Source organism: Ruditapes philippinarum, unplaced genomic scaffold (genome assembly GCF_026571515.1).
Source record: "Ruditapes philippinarum isolate M1 unplaced genomic scaffold, ASM2657151v2 ctg1652_1_1_1_1, whole genome shotgun sequence".
Classification (NCBI taxonomy): Eukaryota; Metazoa; Mollusca; class Bivalvia; order Venerida; family Veneridae; genus Ruditapes; species Ruditapes philippinarum.
Window position 1 is genome coordinate 62,901 of NW_026857665.1, and position 18,960 is coordinate 81,860.

Below are 18,960 nucleotides of genomic sequence, written 5' to 3' on the forward strand. Positions count from 1 at the left end.
ATCATATTTTATACTAATCCAGTTGTAAATTGCTGAGATTTTTTTCTGTTCCTGGTCTTTTGAATGCTTAATTGCTCATTTTAAAACAAATTGGCAAAATCAGCAGAATTTTTACAAGCCTGTATGTTCCATGACAACAATTAGGCTATACTTAACACAACATCTTTAATCCCACAAAATAAATTTGTCTACTTTTTTTTCCATTCATTTTTAAATTGAATTATCTGTAACTTAAACTCCTCTTTAAAGCCGGATATACTTTACATTCTCTGTAAATTTCATCATTTTCAAATGAAATGGTTGCATTAAAAACGTGATACAACTCCTACGATATCGTGAGATGAAACAGTTGCCTGCAGCATGTTTCACTGTCTGAATTAATTAAACACATTACAAAATAACCTAGTGGAATGAATTTAATAAAATTTTGTGGAAGATACAAGTTTGCTTCAGGCATACACATAATTACAGATAATAATTATCAAAGCAGTAAGAGAGGCTTAGTCACTTAATTCTTCTTATGATTATTTTTCTAAACAATAGCATCATTACAATAAGAGAAACAGAAATAACATATGATACAAAACACCTTGAAAGCTCTCCATTTAATTCACCCACTCTAAATAGGAGAAGTAACATAAATATATTTCAGGTTTAATCCCGGAGTTCTTACCATATTATATAATGATGCCACAATATGTTTGATATTAAGATAATTTTTTTTATGTTTGATGCAAAATAGCTTATAGTAGTTACAATATCAAATTAATCAAATTAACAGTATTAAAGATATATCTTAATCATGTGACAAGGTGGGCTTAAGGCCAACCTAACTGGCCCCAGATTGCAGCAGCATGGTAGCAGGGTTTAATACAACCTAGTCTGATTTAATATATTTTACAATCCCTGTATAACAAATACATTGATTAAAATATAATATATGAGCCGCGTCACGACAAAACCAACATAATGGGTTTGCAACCAGCATGGATCCAGACCAGCCTGCGCATCTGCGCAGTCTGATCAGGATCCATGCTGTTCGCTTACAGACCCTATAACAAGTAAAGAAACTGATGGTGAACAGCATTGATCCTGATCAGTGCAGGCTGGTCTGGTCTGGATTCATGCTGGTTGCAAACCCATTATGTTGGTTTTGTCGTGATGTGGCTCATATAATAAATCACACGAAAATCGGCATGTCACAGCCAGGACTCTAACCACTGGATCACAGCAACTGATGTGTTTTCTTCGTGCTAATTGACATTATACATTTAAGTTAATTTTTACTTTATTGTGACGTCATATGATTTCAGACAACTATAACAGTTACACTTGAATTTATATTGTGGTCAAGCTTAATCCCATGTTAAAATAAAAAATGAACAAACTGAACATATTTACATTTCAAATATTTCTTAGGTTCTGTTACCACACTACATTTGCTAAATTACTTGACTCTTACTGTGCTCTATCACTGTAAATGGTTATATAACATTTTATAATAAAAGACAGTAAATAATTATTGCATCAATTACCAAATACATGTAATTAGAAATGTAAGCAGCCATTTTGATTACAATGTACTTGTTAAATATACATGCATGTTTAAATAAGGCATTTGTAACTAAACCAAATGTATCAAAAGTACAAACAAGACCTTAACCAACATTCAAGAATTACAAAAATAGTTTAAATACAAAAATGAAGATATAGTAAAATATATCAACTGCACAGTAAGAAAACTTGTGCAAAAGTGCCCCTATATTTTACATGACCACAATAATTCATTTTAAAACAGCTTGAAATTCAATAGTTGAATTACAAGTTTTTAAATCTTAAAGCAGCATGCCTCCAAATTAATGCTTATTTTCATAAAAATTTTGAAAATGTACTTAAAAGTATAATATTGTATAGTAACCAAAAGAAACCAACCTACACATTATCAATGACACAACCCACATTAAAGACGTTTTCCGGAGTTTTCATATAGACATATGGGCAAAATTAAAACTGTTCAATAGAATTTCTTTAAACTTAATGACATGTTATTAGAATATGCATTATAACAGGGAAATTCTCATTTTTGAGTTATCTGCTCTTGAATTAGACTTTTTCGTTAAATTCAAGGGCAGATATTTTACAATGAAGTGAAAAATACCTTCTTTTTTTTCTTCTTATTTTCATGAAGCTTACCTTTGTCTTAGTCAATATGCAAAATTTCAAGAACAAATTTAGAGTGGATAGTTTTTTTCCCACTTCTTCTCTTTACCTGTGCATTCTTTTTAAAAATTGGCCTATTTTTTATGAATTTTAAGTACCTTTTATTTTCATTGAAAAAAAATAACAGAAACGATATAAGGAATTGCATGTAATTATGTATTGTATTCAGCAATAAAAAGAAAAACATTATCCAGAAGTAAAACAATAATTCATTTATGTATGTATAAGTTATATGCTCTTTAAATGACCTCAAATAAGTAGAAAATTCTGATTCAGGGGCAAATAACTAAAAAACGAGAACGGTGACCCCAATTTTATTTTCGCTTAAAATGTGTCTGTTATCTATATGTCTACAAAAAGTGGTCAAAATATGCAAAAACTGCACTTTCTGCCTTAGTAATGCAGTATAAATATAGTTATAACTAATGAAAAATTAGCCATTAGTCACTCATAATTTGTAAATTATTACTTGAATCTTGAATCTTTCTACTTTTCCTAAAATCTTAGTACATTTTTCTCAAGTTTGATTTTATTGAAATAGTTTGGCTCGTCGAGAGGCATGCTGCTTTAAGGAAAAAAAAGACAACTTTGTAAATGTAAACAAGAAAATAAAAAAAAAAATTAATGTAAAAATATGGTTATGTTCACAATACTAAAAGTACCTTTGCAAATAAAATCTTTCAGACTGTATAATGTATGACCCCTTATGAAACATGCTAATTATAATTTCATATGGTGATAGGAATGGTGTATGTCCACTATTCTCTACAAATAGACTAGGATTATTTATTTCCTTTTTGATATTTTGTCCAATATGGAGCACTTTAAATGTAAAGTTTTATAGGGAAATATTTAATTTGTCTTTTAATACCTTGGTGACTGATAAACCACCAAGTTCTTAATTAATATTGTCTAATTAGTATTGTCCACATTTTAGATTCTGTTTGAAATATCACCTTTATCAAATATAATATCAAAGGGAGCTTATACTAAAAAAAAATTAGTACTTTACACCCATTTTATTGGAACAAAATTTATTACACTCTAACCTAATGTGTACTGTACAGCAGCTGGAATCTAAAAATAGATCTGGGGAAATCCTCATATGGATGTCCGTGACGTCAAGAAATGAAAATTATTGATCACGTGACCAATGCGAAATGTCATTCAGAAGCGTGAAAAATAATATTGTTTGTATTTAACAGCATTTTGCGTACGCTATCCATTGTTATATCGGATTTAAACACACTAGTGTTATGAAGAACATTTAATGATTGCTCTACATTAAGTGTGTGTACAGGAATATGCCAGTAAGTTGAGTGTGTAGTGAGAGAATCGGAAATTTTGACAGCAAATTGATTGGAAAGGCGATGTCACGTAAATTGTGTTTAACAGACCCAGTCTCTAGTTTATTTTGACGTATTATTGTGATTGTTATCATACATATTTAAGTGGTATATTAATAGTGTTGCGTGCATCAGGTTTGCATCCTGTTTACTAGTTTTCTGTTGGGGTTTCATTGTGAGAAATACTTCAGTGAATTTGAGCAGGTGGACCCTGGCTAAATTCCGTCACGGGAGTTGAACACTAACAACAGTGTTGACCTCTTTACAGATTATTGCTTGGAATCTATAAATTCTAGGAAATTTTAAAGAAAAAAACGGCAATAAGCCTGTATTGTTTAGACATTTGCAGTATGTTTCAGTAAAGGAATATCAGCAATATAATCACACCTTTTTAACACTTAATATAAATTATTACAATAAATTATATCTGTACAGTGGATGAATGTTCTTTACCAACAGATAATAAGACAGCAACAGGGGAGATTTAGTTTGCATCGTGAAAGTTTTTGAAATCGATGGCCAGTAGTGAAGGACAAAACGGTCCAATGGATGATACAGACTCTCAGAAAAAGCAGGGGACCAGGTAATATAATAATGGTTGGCATTTAATAATCTTTATATAATATTCCTTATGTGTAAAATATGTTTCTATTGACAACAGCGCCAAGCATGACAACATACGATCCTTGTTTCATTTTTTAGTATTAATGGCAAAAGTCCTTGTTTACCACTGGCACAAATGGCATTTATATATTCATCATTTACATGTAACCCAAGTCCCAGTCTCTGGTTAGTTAAAGAGTTGCTTATCTGAACCTACATGTTTATCAACTTGTGTATATAATTTACATCTGAAGGTCTGCTTCCAACTTACATGCAATAGTAGTTCAAGTTAAAAACAGCCATATAGTGATGAAAAGTAAGCAGTTTAATATAAAATGTCCCCTAGAATGTTTGCTCTTGATTCAGGAACACAGTACTCTTTAAACACTTGTGTTAAATTTTACAAAACATATTTTTGTATCTCCTTATATTTTTTTTTTACTTTAATCATACATATGTACTTTTTTCAAAGATCAAGTAGGAGATTTTTCTTCGAAAAGGGAGATTTTAGAATTTGCAATAAACAAAGAAGAAGGTTCTGACATCAAAAATAGGTAGATTTCTATAGGTTGTGAAAATATCCTTAATTTTAAGAAAAATCTTTGAAAATATGGCTGCAGAAATTGTGAGTCTCCCTCTAAAAGAGGGAGAGTTCACATGTATGTTTTATGCAAATATATTCAAAATTTTACCATTGTTATTAATGCCTTGGTTTATGTTATGGGTAATAGCGATACCTGAGCAGTGAACTATTAATAGTTCATTCATAATACATTTAGCAGTGTAGCATGAATTTGTTTATAAAACATATATACAGTTTAGCTCATTTTAATGATAAACTGCATTCTGTGAAATATATATAATTATTATATAAAGATTTTAGTGAAATATAGAAACCAGCATGGTGTAAAGATACTTAAGTTATAACTTCACTGGAATTTTTACACTGAGAAATGTGGCTATTCAGGGCTTTTTTACAATATACAATCATGTAATTGATAGGAGCCTTGCACTTATAAAGGCCCAAGGGTCACAATTTAGGGGAAAAAAACCCTTTTATTTCTCAAATTTTAGTGTCTCTGACCCTCCATAATTTGCAGTGATATCATATTATATTAAATTTACTGAGGGGATAAGTTATAGATAACACAAGTTAGGTGTTAGTACATCAAAGAAGTTTACTATATAGACTGTGTCAATAGAAAATATGTTATAATACTTCTGCTTTACAATTTATTGCCTTTCACCACAAAAACTTATAAATCAACCATTTGAGCATGAATTGACCCCAGTGTTGTATAAGACGAAAATGAAATAGGGTACAACTAATTATAGCCTTTGCTAAATGTATAGTTCAAAAATTATTAATATACAAATGTAGTTCAAGTCTTTTCAATACAAAGATATATGCTTGGAAGCTCAAAGTTGACCCCAGTGTTTAAGCAATACTTAAATTTTAAGCTAAAACAGTGATTAGAATTCACATGAAAATCTGTGTTGACTGTTCTGTAACAACATGTATCATTAAAATTAAATTGTAATCAAAGAAATTGATGAATGGCTGGCTACGGAATCTCTCATGAAAGTCAATATTTCTGAATTCTTGTTTTAATTTTTTTTTAAACAAATTTGAAAGTTCAGAATGATTGTTGAACTTGAAGATGATATTGCGAAGGATGTTATGAAAGTTGTGTCTCTCAAAATTGAATTTTATACAAAGGAAGAAATGCAATAATGATACAGCTATTGCATTAATTTTTGCATTATTGCATTTAAGTTTGTTTTTCTTGTTTTTGTGCAAGGCCTCCAAACTTTTTCATTTACAAGCTAAAAGTGATTGAAATTATATTTTTGCAATTTGTACTTGTAAATGAATTTTTTTTAGCATAAAAGCTCCAATCATTGTGTACATTGTAGTGTGTAGAGTAATGAAATGAAATTCTGTATGAGTGTTCACCTTTAAGAATATGGGAAGGTGTGACCGTGTCACGCAAGGACTTTCTTTGTAGACCATGTTCATAAAACTCTGTCTCTACTTGAATATTAAATTTATCCTGAACTTTTAAAGGATACTTAGTCCTGAAACATGATGTGAACAAATTACATGTTGTATGTCATACAGTCATAATTATGGTATTTTGAAAAGTCTTGACACAGCACCTGGTATTGGCTTTAAATGTATTAAACATTTAATGTGTTTAACATTTGCCACTTAGGGATTCAAGAAAAATTATTGTCATTTAGTAAAATAGTTTTCAATTATTCAAGTATGAAGTGCTCTGTATAATATTTCACTTTATTTTAATCATTGTAACTATAAAATATGTTAGTATAAAGGAAAGGTTTAATAATTTTAATAATGATGTATTTAAAATGAATTGAGACTGAGTTACTGTAAATATACAATGGTGTACAACTGTACATATGATATAGCAGCTTTATAGCTAGAGCCCTGATTGTTACTACACTACATCTACAACTTTTGAATGCCGAGCTATCTCAGTATCTCAGTCAAATAGATCATCAGATTGACACACAGTTTAACTTGTGTCAGAAAATCTCTCATGAACTTATTCCTTGAGAGCTTCAAAACCTATGAAAGCCTCCCCCACCAAGCAGAAAACCTGGATCTTCCCTGATTGTTAACATCATTCTGTGTGTAACAGAAGCAAACATAAATATATATATATGTTTGCCTTTAATTAATATTATTTTATACAATTTTGTACAAACAAATGAATAAATTACATTAATTGTAATGATAACAGATTCATAAATTATAATAATCATCATGCATTGCACCAGTATTATACCCAGTCCATATTACTTTAAAAAGATGTTATATTAAATGTATAATGTCATTACATACCCAGTACATATATTTTATATTGATATATTATGTACATACATACATGTATATTATTCATATTTAACATGACTGTATTACATATATTTATTTATCGATGACCTGTGAAAGTTTTTGTTGCTGAATTATTTCAAATGTTGCTTTTATTGATCAGATTGCACCTGGGTGTCTAAAATGTCGCTAATCAAACCATTACTCCCTGGAGGATGTCAGGAATTGTGATTAAAGTTACCATGGTAACAGACTAACAGTACCTGTCACTTGTGTATTGATTTTTTTGGTATGAAAATCTAATTGTAAAGACTATATATTGTTGCACACCTAGATTCAATCTGATATTTCTATAAATAATTTATCAGTTTATTGATTCTTATTTTGATGCACTAATTTTAAAATTTTATTATTTGTATTTATACAGAATCAAATATACATGTACATATTGTAGGGGGTGGTTGTCTTTGTTAACAAGTATTCTATGGTCAGATATAACAGTGTCCTTTAACGTCATTGAATGGACATACTTTGGAACTCGGCAAATGTTGTTTTTTTCCCCCATTTAATCCTGAGGTACAAACAAATTTTCAGAGCTTCTTTAAACAATTTAGTAAATATAGTGATAGTAAGTGCAACACATTGATAACTATTGTGAGCAGAAGTGCACTGTCAAGTTTTAACAATAAAAATTTGTTTTACTCTGGAATAAGATGGAAATTCCACATTTTCTGACTTCAGGATGACATTTTTTGTTGTAATTTGCAAATTGTTTGTGATATTTTCATGTTTTTTGATGAAAAATTGGTCTTTGCTATACTTGACAAGCCTATACAATATAGGGTGTGGTATTGGACATGATCTTGGTCTTTGATATATTTGACAAGCTATTACAATATAGGGTGTGGTATTGGACATGATCTTGGTCTTTGATATACTTGACAAGCCTTTACAATATAGGGTGTGGTATTGGACATGATCTTGGTCTTTGATATATTTATAAGCTATTACAATGAAGGGTGTGGTATTTGACATGATCTTGGTCTTTGATATATTTGACAAGCTATTACAATCAAGGGTGTGGTATTTGACATGATCTTGGTCTTTGATATATTTAACAAGCTAAATATTACAATATAGGGTGTGGTATTGGACATGATCTTGGTCTTTGATATATTTAACAAGCTAAATATTACAATATAGGGTGTGGTATTGGACATGATCTTGGTCTTTGATATATTTGACGAGCTATTACAATATAGGGTGTGGTATTGGACATGATCTTGGTCTTTGATATATTTGACAAGCTATTACAATGAAGGGTGTGGTATTGGACATGATCTTGGTCTTTGATATATTTGACAAGCTATTACAATATAGGGTGTGGTATTGGACATGATCTTGGTCTTTGATATATTTGACAAGCTATTACAATATAGGGTGTGGTATTGGACATGATCTTGGTCTTTGATATATTTGACAAGCCTATACAATATAGGGTGTGGTATTGGACATGATCTTGGTCTTTGATATACTTGACAAGCCTTTACAATATAGGGTGTGGTATTGGACATGATCTTGGTCTTTGATATATTTATAAGCTATTACAATGAAGGGTGTGGTATTTGACATAATCTTGGTCTTTGATATTTGACAAGCTATTACAATGAAGGGTGTGGTATTGGACATGATCTTGGTCTTTGATATATTTAACAAGCTAAATATTACAATATAGGGTGTGGTATTGGACATGATCTTGGTCTTTGATATATTTAACAAGCTAAATATTACAATATAGGGTGTGGTATTGGACATGATCTTGGTCTTTGATATATTTGACAAGCTATTACAATGAAGGGTGTGGTATTGGACATGATCTTGGTCTTTGATATATTTGACAAGCTATTACAATATAGGGTGTGGTATTGGACAATCACATGATCTTGGTCTTTGATATATTTGACAAGCTATTACAATACAGGGTGTGGTATTGGACATGATCTTGGTCCTTGATATATTTGACTAGGATATGGTGTTTGTAATATTTTGGTTATCTATTGCCTTTGATATATTTGATAAAGGTGTGGTGAATATGATGTTTTGTTTTTGGATACCATCATGGTGTTTGATATATTTGAGTAAGGCGTGGTGATTTAGATATTATACTTAGAATTTTAGTGCTCAAGGTTGTGTTCCTTAACCACTGATTCTTTGTCTTTTAAATTCCATAAAAATTCTTTTGTTAAATAAAGATAGATAATCTGATATTGAAACATCATATTTATCCGCTTGAAATTAAAGCTTCCCAGCTGGATTCAAACTTGAACTAAAGTTATCAGTAAGCTGATTCATTCAGTTATTAATGTTATGAAAATTAACCTCAATTCATGCAACAGTTAATGATATTTTTGCCCTGAATAGTTTCATATACATGTATATTCAATTACAATAATTAATCACCCTATCATTTAATAATTATAAAATCACTAATTGCATCACTCAATTTAGAGCTTGCTAACGAGGAAATTGCAAAAGGAAATTTTATATATATATATATGTTCTTATTTATTCTGCATGTAGTAAAAGTTGGTAAGTAGTTTAAAATTGGAAATATTTGATTTGCATGACTGGACCAGCCTTGTTACTGATACTAGATCTGTCAGTATTGCATTAACTTCATTAACTGTCATAATAAATACAAAATTATAAAACATAGTTAATAAAAATCTATGTTGACTAGAATATATTTATGAAAATCAATTAGGTAAAATATATAGAACATGACATTGTATTACTAAGCAATTGTATTACTAAGCAATGAAATTACAAACAATTATGTTTTGAATTATTGTGCATGTGTAAATGTGCAAGTGCCAAAATAACAAAATCCATTACATACATTAAATATGACCTGTAATATCTAAAGGCAAATATTTGACATCATCCATCTGCTGGGATTTTATTCTCAGCTTGGTATATTTTAGTTTTGAACTGCCCTATAATCTTAAGATTTAGGAGGAAAAGACTCGCTTCATTTGAGTTTCTGACAGTGATGATTCTATTAGACTACACAAATATTTTCACTTTTTAGACACAGGTTTCTACATTGACTTTTCATTATAATTATGTTCTACAGTGCATGCAAAGATGATAAACATTTTTGTATGTACAGATTTTGTCTCTCTACAAATATTTTATGATGGTCCAGATTATTGTAATACTTAACAATGATCTACATGTCATAATTCAACTTCCTGACTGTAACAGAGTCATCTTTATGTAGCATTTTGTATCTCTAAGTGTTAATCTAACTTACTTCCTCTTCTCAACACTAAAACATGTTCAAGACTTAACAGATTAGCTTAGTCATACAACGCTACATTTGTATTTATATACTTGACATGTTTTGACTTGGCCTGCTTTTGAGGCAGTTATTATATTGATGGGTTTTGATATTTAAAAAAAACTCTGAACATTAGTAACCCAAAGCTTCTGTAAGTAAGGCAAGTAAAGAACATGTAACTTGTTAGTTACCAAAAGTCCTAAAAGTAAAGTAACCAACATAAACAGATGTCCGACAATCAGATTCACTTCACTCCTTCAATTTTTTATGGTTCATTTTAGAATTCCTAACTTTTGTTGCTCAGGTATACAAATTGTGTTACATATATGATGTCTTTACTTTTCATTCGATCAACATGACTCGCAGCCTTTTACATCGTACTTCAGAGCTTATTATGTGGCCATTTAGCTCAACTATTTACATAATGTCTTCGGGTATCAAACCCGCAACTTACGTAAGTATAAAATAAGCTGATACTGGAAAAAATGTGACACAGTAACAGTTGTAATGAAAGTTTAGTGGTATACTGATATAATATACCAAGATTAGATATGTCCGATACTGAATAAAAGAGAACATAACAAATGGTTCTAGAAGCTTTTAAAATAATTAAACAGAATCAATACATTAGTATAGTTCACTGTATTGAGCTTACTTGTGGTAAATTTATGTTATGTGTAGCTTGGGTTTTCAAGGTCATTGTTGAACTCAATGGTCAGTATGGGGAATTGGGGAGGAAAATCTACTGAGTTTCTTTTTCTAAATTATAAAATATTGTAAAGTATTTCTCCCCCTATTTTAAGAAAGAAATTCCACACCACCAATAAGAAATGCTCATGACATATTGTTAATTTAGCACATCCCACATGTAAGGGGTTATTGTGTGATATAATAAGATAGTATCATATTGTCTAGTATATTTTCTCTATGGGTAATCAATAGGTTTTTCTCACAAAATATATAATTACATGTAACACTATGACATTGCTGTGTTAATACACAAAGATCCATGATGAGACAGGGTGTGTAAGTCACTGACATTCTGTGGTGCCATTTTCAGGTACCTGTGTTATATTGTTGATTATAATTCTAAATTTGGGGTGTTTATACATTGTATGTACATCGTATTTATATACTTTTCATTTAGCATAATATTTTTAGTATTTATAACATTTCCTGTTTTTGGTTTTTGGAAATCTGGAAAAGGAGATTTGATAAGTATGCTAAAACAACAACAACACATACCCGTATGCAATACAACTTGTCTAGATGTATTTTTGTTATCCGTATAGAGTTATCTCAGTGTGAGTGATTCCATCCATTTAGAGCCAGGCCAGTGTGAATGGTATAAACTTGCCTAAATATGCCACCTGTACTAGAGTCAGCCTCAGGGGTGATGCCAAACATAATTATAGAGCCAGGCCAGTGTGAATGGTAGAAATATGACACCGGTATAGAGAAGGCCTAGTGTGAATGGTAGAAATATGCCACCGGTATAGAGAAGGCCTGGTGTGAATGGTAGAAATATGCCACCGGTATAGAGAAGGCCCGGTTTGAATGCTAGAAATATGCCACCGGTACAGAGAAGGCCCGGTGTGAATGGTAGAAATATGCCACCGGTATAGAGTAGGCCCGGTTTGAATGCTAGAAATATGCCACCAGTATAGAGAAGGCCCGGTGTGAATGGTAGAAATATGCCACCGGTATAGAGAAGGCCTGGTGTGAATGGTAGAAATATGCCACCGGTATAGAGAAGGCCTGGTGTGAATGGTAGAATTATGCCACCGGTATAGAGAAGGCCTGGTGTGAATGGTAGAAATATGCCACGGTATAGAGTAGGCCTGGTGTGAATGGTAGAAATATGCCACCAGGTATAGAGAAGGCCTGGTGTGAATGGTAGAAATATGCCACCGGTATAGAGAAGGCCTGGTGTGAATGGTAGAAATATGCCACCGGTATAGAGAAGGCCTGGTGTGAATGGTAGAAATATGCCACCGGTATAGAGAAGGCCCTGGTGTGAATGGTAGAAATATGCCACCGGTATAGAGAAGGCCCTGGTGTGAATGGTAGAAATATGCCACCGGTATAGAGAAGGCCTGGTGTGAATGGTAGAAATATGCCACCGGTATAGAGAAGGCCTGGTGTGAATGGTAGAAATATGCCACCGGTATAGAGAAGGCCTGGTGTGAATGGTAGAAATATGCCACCGGTATAGAGAAGGCCTGGTGTGAATGGTAGAAATATGCCACCGGTATAGAGTAGGCCTGGTGTGAATGGTAGAAATATGCCACCGGTATAGAGAAGGCCTGGTGTGAATGGTAGAAATATGCCACCGGTATAGAGAAGGCCTGGTGTGAATGGTAGAAATATGCCACCGGTATAGAGAAGGCCTGTTGTGAATGCTAGAAATATGCCACCGGTATAGAGAGTAGGCCCGGTGTGAATGGTAGAAATATGCCATCGGTATAGAGAAGGCCTGGTGTGAATGGTAGAAATATGCCACCGGTATAGAGAAGGCCCTGGTGTGAATGGTAGAAATATGCCACCGGTATAGAGAAGGCCGGTGTGAATGGTAGAAATATGCCACCGGTATAGAGAAGGCCTGGTGTGAATGTAGAAAATATGCCACCAGTATAGAGTAGGCCCGGTGTGAATGGTAGAAATATGCCACCTGGGTACAGGTAGGCCCGGTGGTGTGAATGGTAGAAATATGCCACCGGTATAGAGTAGGCCCGGTGTGAATGGTAGAAATATGCCACCGGTATAGAGAAGGCCTGGTGTGAATGGTAGAAATATGCCACCGGTACAGAGTAGGCCAGTGTGAATGGTAGAAATATGCCACTGGTATAGAGTAGAAGGCCGGTGTGAATAGTAGAAATATGCCACCAGGTATAGAGAAGGCCCGGTGTGAATGGTAGAAATATGCCACCGGTACAGGGTAGGCCCGGTGTGAATGGTAGAAATATGCCACCGGTATAGAGTAGGCCTGTTGTGAATGCTAGAAATATGCCACCAGTATAGAGAAGGCCTGGTGTGAATGGTAGAAATATGCCACCGGTATAGAGTAGGCCCGGTGTGAATAGTAGAAATATGCCACCGGTATAGAGAAGGCCCGGTGTGAATGGTAGAAATATGCCACCGGTATAGATAAGGCCCGGTTTGAATGCTAGAAATATGCCACCGGTATAGAGAAGGCCCAGTGTGAATGGTTAATGGTAGAAATATGCCACCGGTACAGAGTAGGCCCGGTGTGAATGGTAGAAATATGCCACCGGTACAGAGTAGGCCTGGTGTGAATGGTAGAAATATGCCACCGGTATAGAGAAGGCCCGGTGTGAATGGTAGAAATATGCCACCGGTATAGAGTAGGCCCAGGTGTGAATGGTAGAAAATATGCCACCGGTACAGAGAAGGCCCAGGTGTGTGAATGGTAGAAATATGCCACCAGTATAGAGAAGGCCCGGTGTGAATGCTAGAAATATGCCACCAGTATAGAGAAGGCCCGGTGTGAATGGTAGAAATATGCCACCGGTGCAGAGTAGGGCCCGGTGTTAATGGTAGAAATATGCCACCGGTATAGAGAAGGCCCGGTGTGAATGGTAGAAATATGCCACCGGTGCAGAGTAGGCCTGGTATGAATGGTAGAAATATGCCACTGGTACAGAGTAGGCCCGGTGTGAATAGTAGAAATATGCCACCAGTATAGAGAAGGCCCGGTATGAATGGTAGAAATATGCCACTGGTACAGAGTAGGCCCGGTGTGAATAGTAGAAATATGCCACCAGTATAGAGAAGGCCTGGTGTGAATGGTAGAAATATGCCACCGGTACAGAGTAGGCCCCATGTGAATGCTAGAAATATGCCACTGGTACAGAGTAGGCCCAGTGTGAATGCTAGAAATATGCCACTGGTACAGAGTAGGCCAGGTGTGAATGGTAGAAATATGCCATCTGTATAGAGCCTCGCTTGACAGGTATTAAACATCAGTGCAGTCTGATAGGAATTGAGACTTGTAAATGACCACGGCTTAAGCTTCATTTTGATAAAAACTCCCTGACAACATAGGAACATGTATGTATACTGGTGTAGGCCGGTTAATCTTATTTTGAGTCACACAGTAGTACCATTTTATTCACACATTATCTATTACTTAAACAAGACCTAGCTAGAACTACAACATTAAGCCATGATGGTAGGAATTGTATTGATTAGAAATTTTCAGAGCTTGATACAGAAATTTCCCTCAGTTTGTCTCTCTCTGGGCACAGTCTAATTTGATAGAAGAAATTTGTAACATCAGCTGAATCTAATGATGTTTTCCTTTCTTTAAGTTTCACTACAATTAAGCTGCAGAACAATTTGTGTGAGATTGTTTTAGAGTGCTGCTCTTAAATGTATGGGGGGAAAAAGTTACAGAACGCAGCAGATTTTTGAAATGACAAAACAAAACTTTATTGTGAGGCAGTGACAGGCCAGTCAGATTCCAAATCACATTTTATTTCTTGAAACATCAAACTTTGTTTTCAAGTACTCCTAATAAACATTTTAACCCTCTTTTTCTTTATATGTTTACAGTTTTGTTACACTTCTGTTTCATTATTTGCATTGTTGATCTTTTTTTGGTTGGTTTAATCCACTTATAAAGGTACATTTTTTCTCTGTCAAAGTGTCCTGAATTTCTTAGTTTCTAGTGTATTTCAAATTTACAATAAAAAGATTTTTTCTTTGCAGAAAATAAATTGACATTTTAGTAGATTTTTACTGTTTTAAAATGCTTTGAAAGGTTAACACATACAGCTCTGTAATACCATGAATAATTTGTTATTATATCAACTTTTATATCTATCTAAATGATTACAATAATGAGGAGTGTGTCTGGGAAATATTGTTTCTGGAAAAGGAAGTGTTTTAGACCTAGATAGAAGTGTCAGTCAGTCGTATGATTGAATTGCCCTGTAGATACTCTTTATATTGATTGCTAGTGAACTGTACAACATTCTATTCTCATGGGAGACAGTTTAGACTGATTTAATAAAATCTATCAGAAGTCAGGACTGCAGTTAAAGTGTTGAGAATTATCATTGGTCAGATTTAAAACATATTTTCATATTGGCCAATCAGAAATTGCTTGGAATGTGTAACCTTGATTCCAAGAATGTACTGTTTATTGTACCTTACAATTAAATCTTTTGCTCCGAGAGGAGTAGTTTCCTTATTTGTCCTGATAAAAGAAAAAAGATCTATGGCTTCGTTAAGCAGTTAGTAGTGATTTACTATCAAGAAATTGTTAAAAGGTCGTGAAGAATATATATAATCTGTATGCGAGCAATGATACTTGATGGAAATAGATTAAGGTTTTAGTGGTGAAGTGCCTGTTTTTCATGCTAGTGGTTGATGATAATTAGATTTAAAGGTGACTTGGCCATAATTATGAAATTACCATAAAAAGAAATGTCTGCCTTGTTTGCCTGAAGTGTATGAATTGTTCCAGACAGTTATACCATATGAAATTATAATGGTTACCATAGCTTCATAATGTTGATGCTCAGCATTGACAAAATGGCTGTAGAAATGGAGGTTAAATGAGGCTGGTTATTAGATTGAGGTATGTCCGCGGGCGGACTGGCGGGCGGGCGGGCGTAAACAATTTCTTCTGTGCGCAACTTCTTCTACATTTCTCAACGGATTTTGACCAAACTTTCACAGAAGCTTTGTCATCAAGTGCCCTGGTGCATATTGTCGGGGTTTTGCGATTGGATAATATTTGACCTAATTATGGCCCTTTGTTTTTTTTCCTTATATAGAATATATAGTGAACAATTTCTTCTGTGCCCAACTCCTACATTTCTCAACAGATTTTGACCAAACTTTCACAGAAGCTTTGTCACCAAGTGCCCTTGGGCATATTGTCGGGGTTTTGCGATTGGATAATATTTGACCTAATTATGGCCCTTTGTTTTTTTTCCTTATAAAGAATATATAGTGATCAATTTCTTCTGTGCAAAACTCCTCCTTCATTTCTCCACGGATTTTGACCAAACTTTCACAGAACCTTTGTCACCAAGTGCCCTGGGGCATATTGTCAGGGTTTTGTGATTGGATAATATTTGACCTAATTATGGCCCTTTGTTTTTTTTCCTTATACAGAATATATAGTGAACACTACTCGGTGGCAATTCCTCCTACATTATTCATGTTTTACATTGCACATAGTTACATTGTTTGTTGCTTGTATTTGTATTTCAAATACAACATATTTATCTACAATGGTGATAATTGAAAACCTGGTTTCATGGCATTGCCATGTTTCTTGTTAATTTGTTTGATTGATTTGTGCTACTCTTAAATTTTTACTGTTAATTGTAATGATCTTTTAATTTTTAGCTCACCTGAGCACAACATGCTCTAGATGAATTATATAAGAGATCACTGTGTTTGGTATATACATCATAGAAATAAAACTGTATTTACATCTCCTCCTTAAAGTCTTGGCTGATAATAATGACACTTAATAGGATTTAGCTAATAATAAAATCTTTTAAACTATATCTTAAGGGCCAGACAATCGACCCTCTTATTTATTTATTAGAATTAACATTAATCATAACATGAGTCTCTTAAATTATTGCAAAGTTTATAATTTTCTGATGAAATCTTTTCCTACTCATTTGAAATTCTTGATTTATGTATGTTATTTTTATTTAATTAAATAACTATGAAAAGTTCAAAAATTGATCAAGAATATCAATAAATCTCAGAATTTTACAAAATTACTTAATTAAATTACAAAATGACAATGTATAAGACAGATAGGATTGATTTTGTACAGTATTAATAGAGTTGCTCTTGATTATTTAACAGGTGCTTGTTGTTGGCACGGTAACATACCTATTTGAGTTAACAGATATCTTATCTACCTGTTTCTATCATAATTCTCTCAACATTCTGTGATTCATTCAGTTACTGTCTAAGAAATTACATGGTGCTTTGCTCCAATTAAGACTTGTTCTTTAATTCTCTTTTATTTCCCCCTTTTTTTACATAATGTCAGAATTGCATGAGCAGGTAATTAGGATATTTTCTAAATTAAGACTTTGATTTTTTCTTTCTTCAGGAATAATTTTCATGATTTATTAGATCATTAATGCCTCTTGCAAAGTAATTAATATAAAAGCATCTTTCTCATTTAGCTGCTCCAAAGCAATAGTTTCCTGTTGAAATATCCAGAAAACCAGTCTGCAAATTAGGCTCAGCCATTTTTCAATTGTGAATCAGGTGATCCCAGGACGTACCAGGTCACCTTCATTGTGATACATCATGAAATCCTTTCTAAAGTCTTCAGCACTGTACCTCTGCTCTTGCATATACAGAAGTTTTCAGTTCCTTGTGAAAGTGAAGGCACCTAGTACTAATACTATACTGGTAAACTGCTTGACAGCCTGCCCAGGAATGATGTGGTGGCTGAACTGTGTGTGCTCGGGTAAATTCAATGTGGCTTACTGCTATGATATGGAGTGAAAACTACCAACACCACCACCACAACTCTTACCCACAGCAGACAGACTGAAATAGTTAAATCATCATATATTGTGCCAGTTAGACTTTAAACCATACAAAACCTGCATTTGTTTGAAGCCAAGTTTATCAGTCAGAATAGTTCTTGACAATTGGAGGATGTTACATTACAATAACAGAATTACTGTTTCTGATACACAAGGAAAGTAAATAATAATGAACTATACTTATTATTTAGAATACTGTCTATGACTGGAAGGAAATGATTTACTATTGTTAAATGAGTTTAATGTAAGATAAGTGACTTTGATCTTTTTTGCATATATATAAGAAAGCCACCAATTAATACCACTGGCCCAGTTTAAGGCTTCAGATTTTTTTAGAAGAGTTTGTTTTAAGCTTAGGTTTTTATTTGTATTCATTAGTGATTTACTGCAAAACTAACAAATCTGTTTGTATAATGGATACACCTTGATGAGTTCTGTCTGTCACTCTGATTGATAGGTCAAAGGTCACTAGAATTTGTAAAATTAAAACATAAAACTTAGTAGCCATCAAATTATAGTGCTATACAGTATGAACAATTCATGTGGACTTTAATCAAGTTTCCTGATAATTGTTTTCTTTTATAGTTTTATGTCTGTTCAAGACATAATTGTAGAGAGGACTTGAACATTTTGCCAGTCTTGTAATTTTGTTACAAGTAAAGTTATGTTTTTTGCACATTGTATTCTCTATTTATATTTAAACATTCTGTGAGTCAAAACACAAGTGACTGAAGTTAGCAAAATTGTCTGTATTGTATCTAAAAAAAATTCAAGTTCATGTTGAACTTGAAGAACTTGAATTTCCTAGATTGCTGTAACATTAATTTTTCAAAACTTATTATTTGCAAGTTACTTACACGAAATGAAGGGGAAAGTTGAGGAGGAGGTTCATATTTACATTGCATCAATGCCTTATTATCAGATATTTCTGAGACAGAAAGTATTATAGACAGAAACATACCTTTTTCATTCATTCAAAGGTCTGTAATAACAATCCATAAAACCATTTTGGGTCAAAAGGTCAAATGT

The 18,960-nt window shown here is 33.2% G+C and overlaps 1 protein-coding gene across 1 annotated transcript in view; it reads left to right on the forward strand.

Moving 5' to 3' along the window:
- Positions 1-3,350: 3,350 nt before the first annotated feature.
- Positions 3,351-18,960, forward strand: part of LOC132750529 (beta-arrestin-1-like) — an 80,354-nt gene continuing 64,744 nt past the window's right edge. Inside the window, exons 1-2 of the mRNA XM_060740524.1 lie at positions 3,351-3,530; positions 4,026-4,149. Of these exons, the coding sequence (XP_060596507.1) occupies positions 4,082-4,149 (68 nt within the window). The 5' untranslated portion in view covers positions 3,351-3,530; positions 4,026-4,081. The remainder of the gene's footprint in view (positions 3,531-4,025; positions 4,150-18,960) is intronic.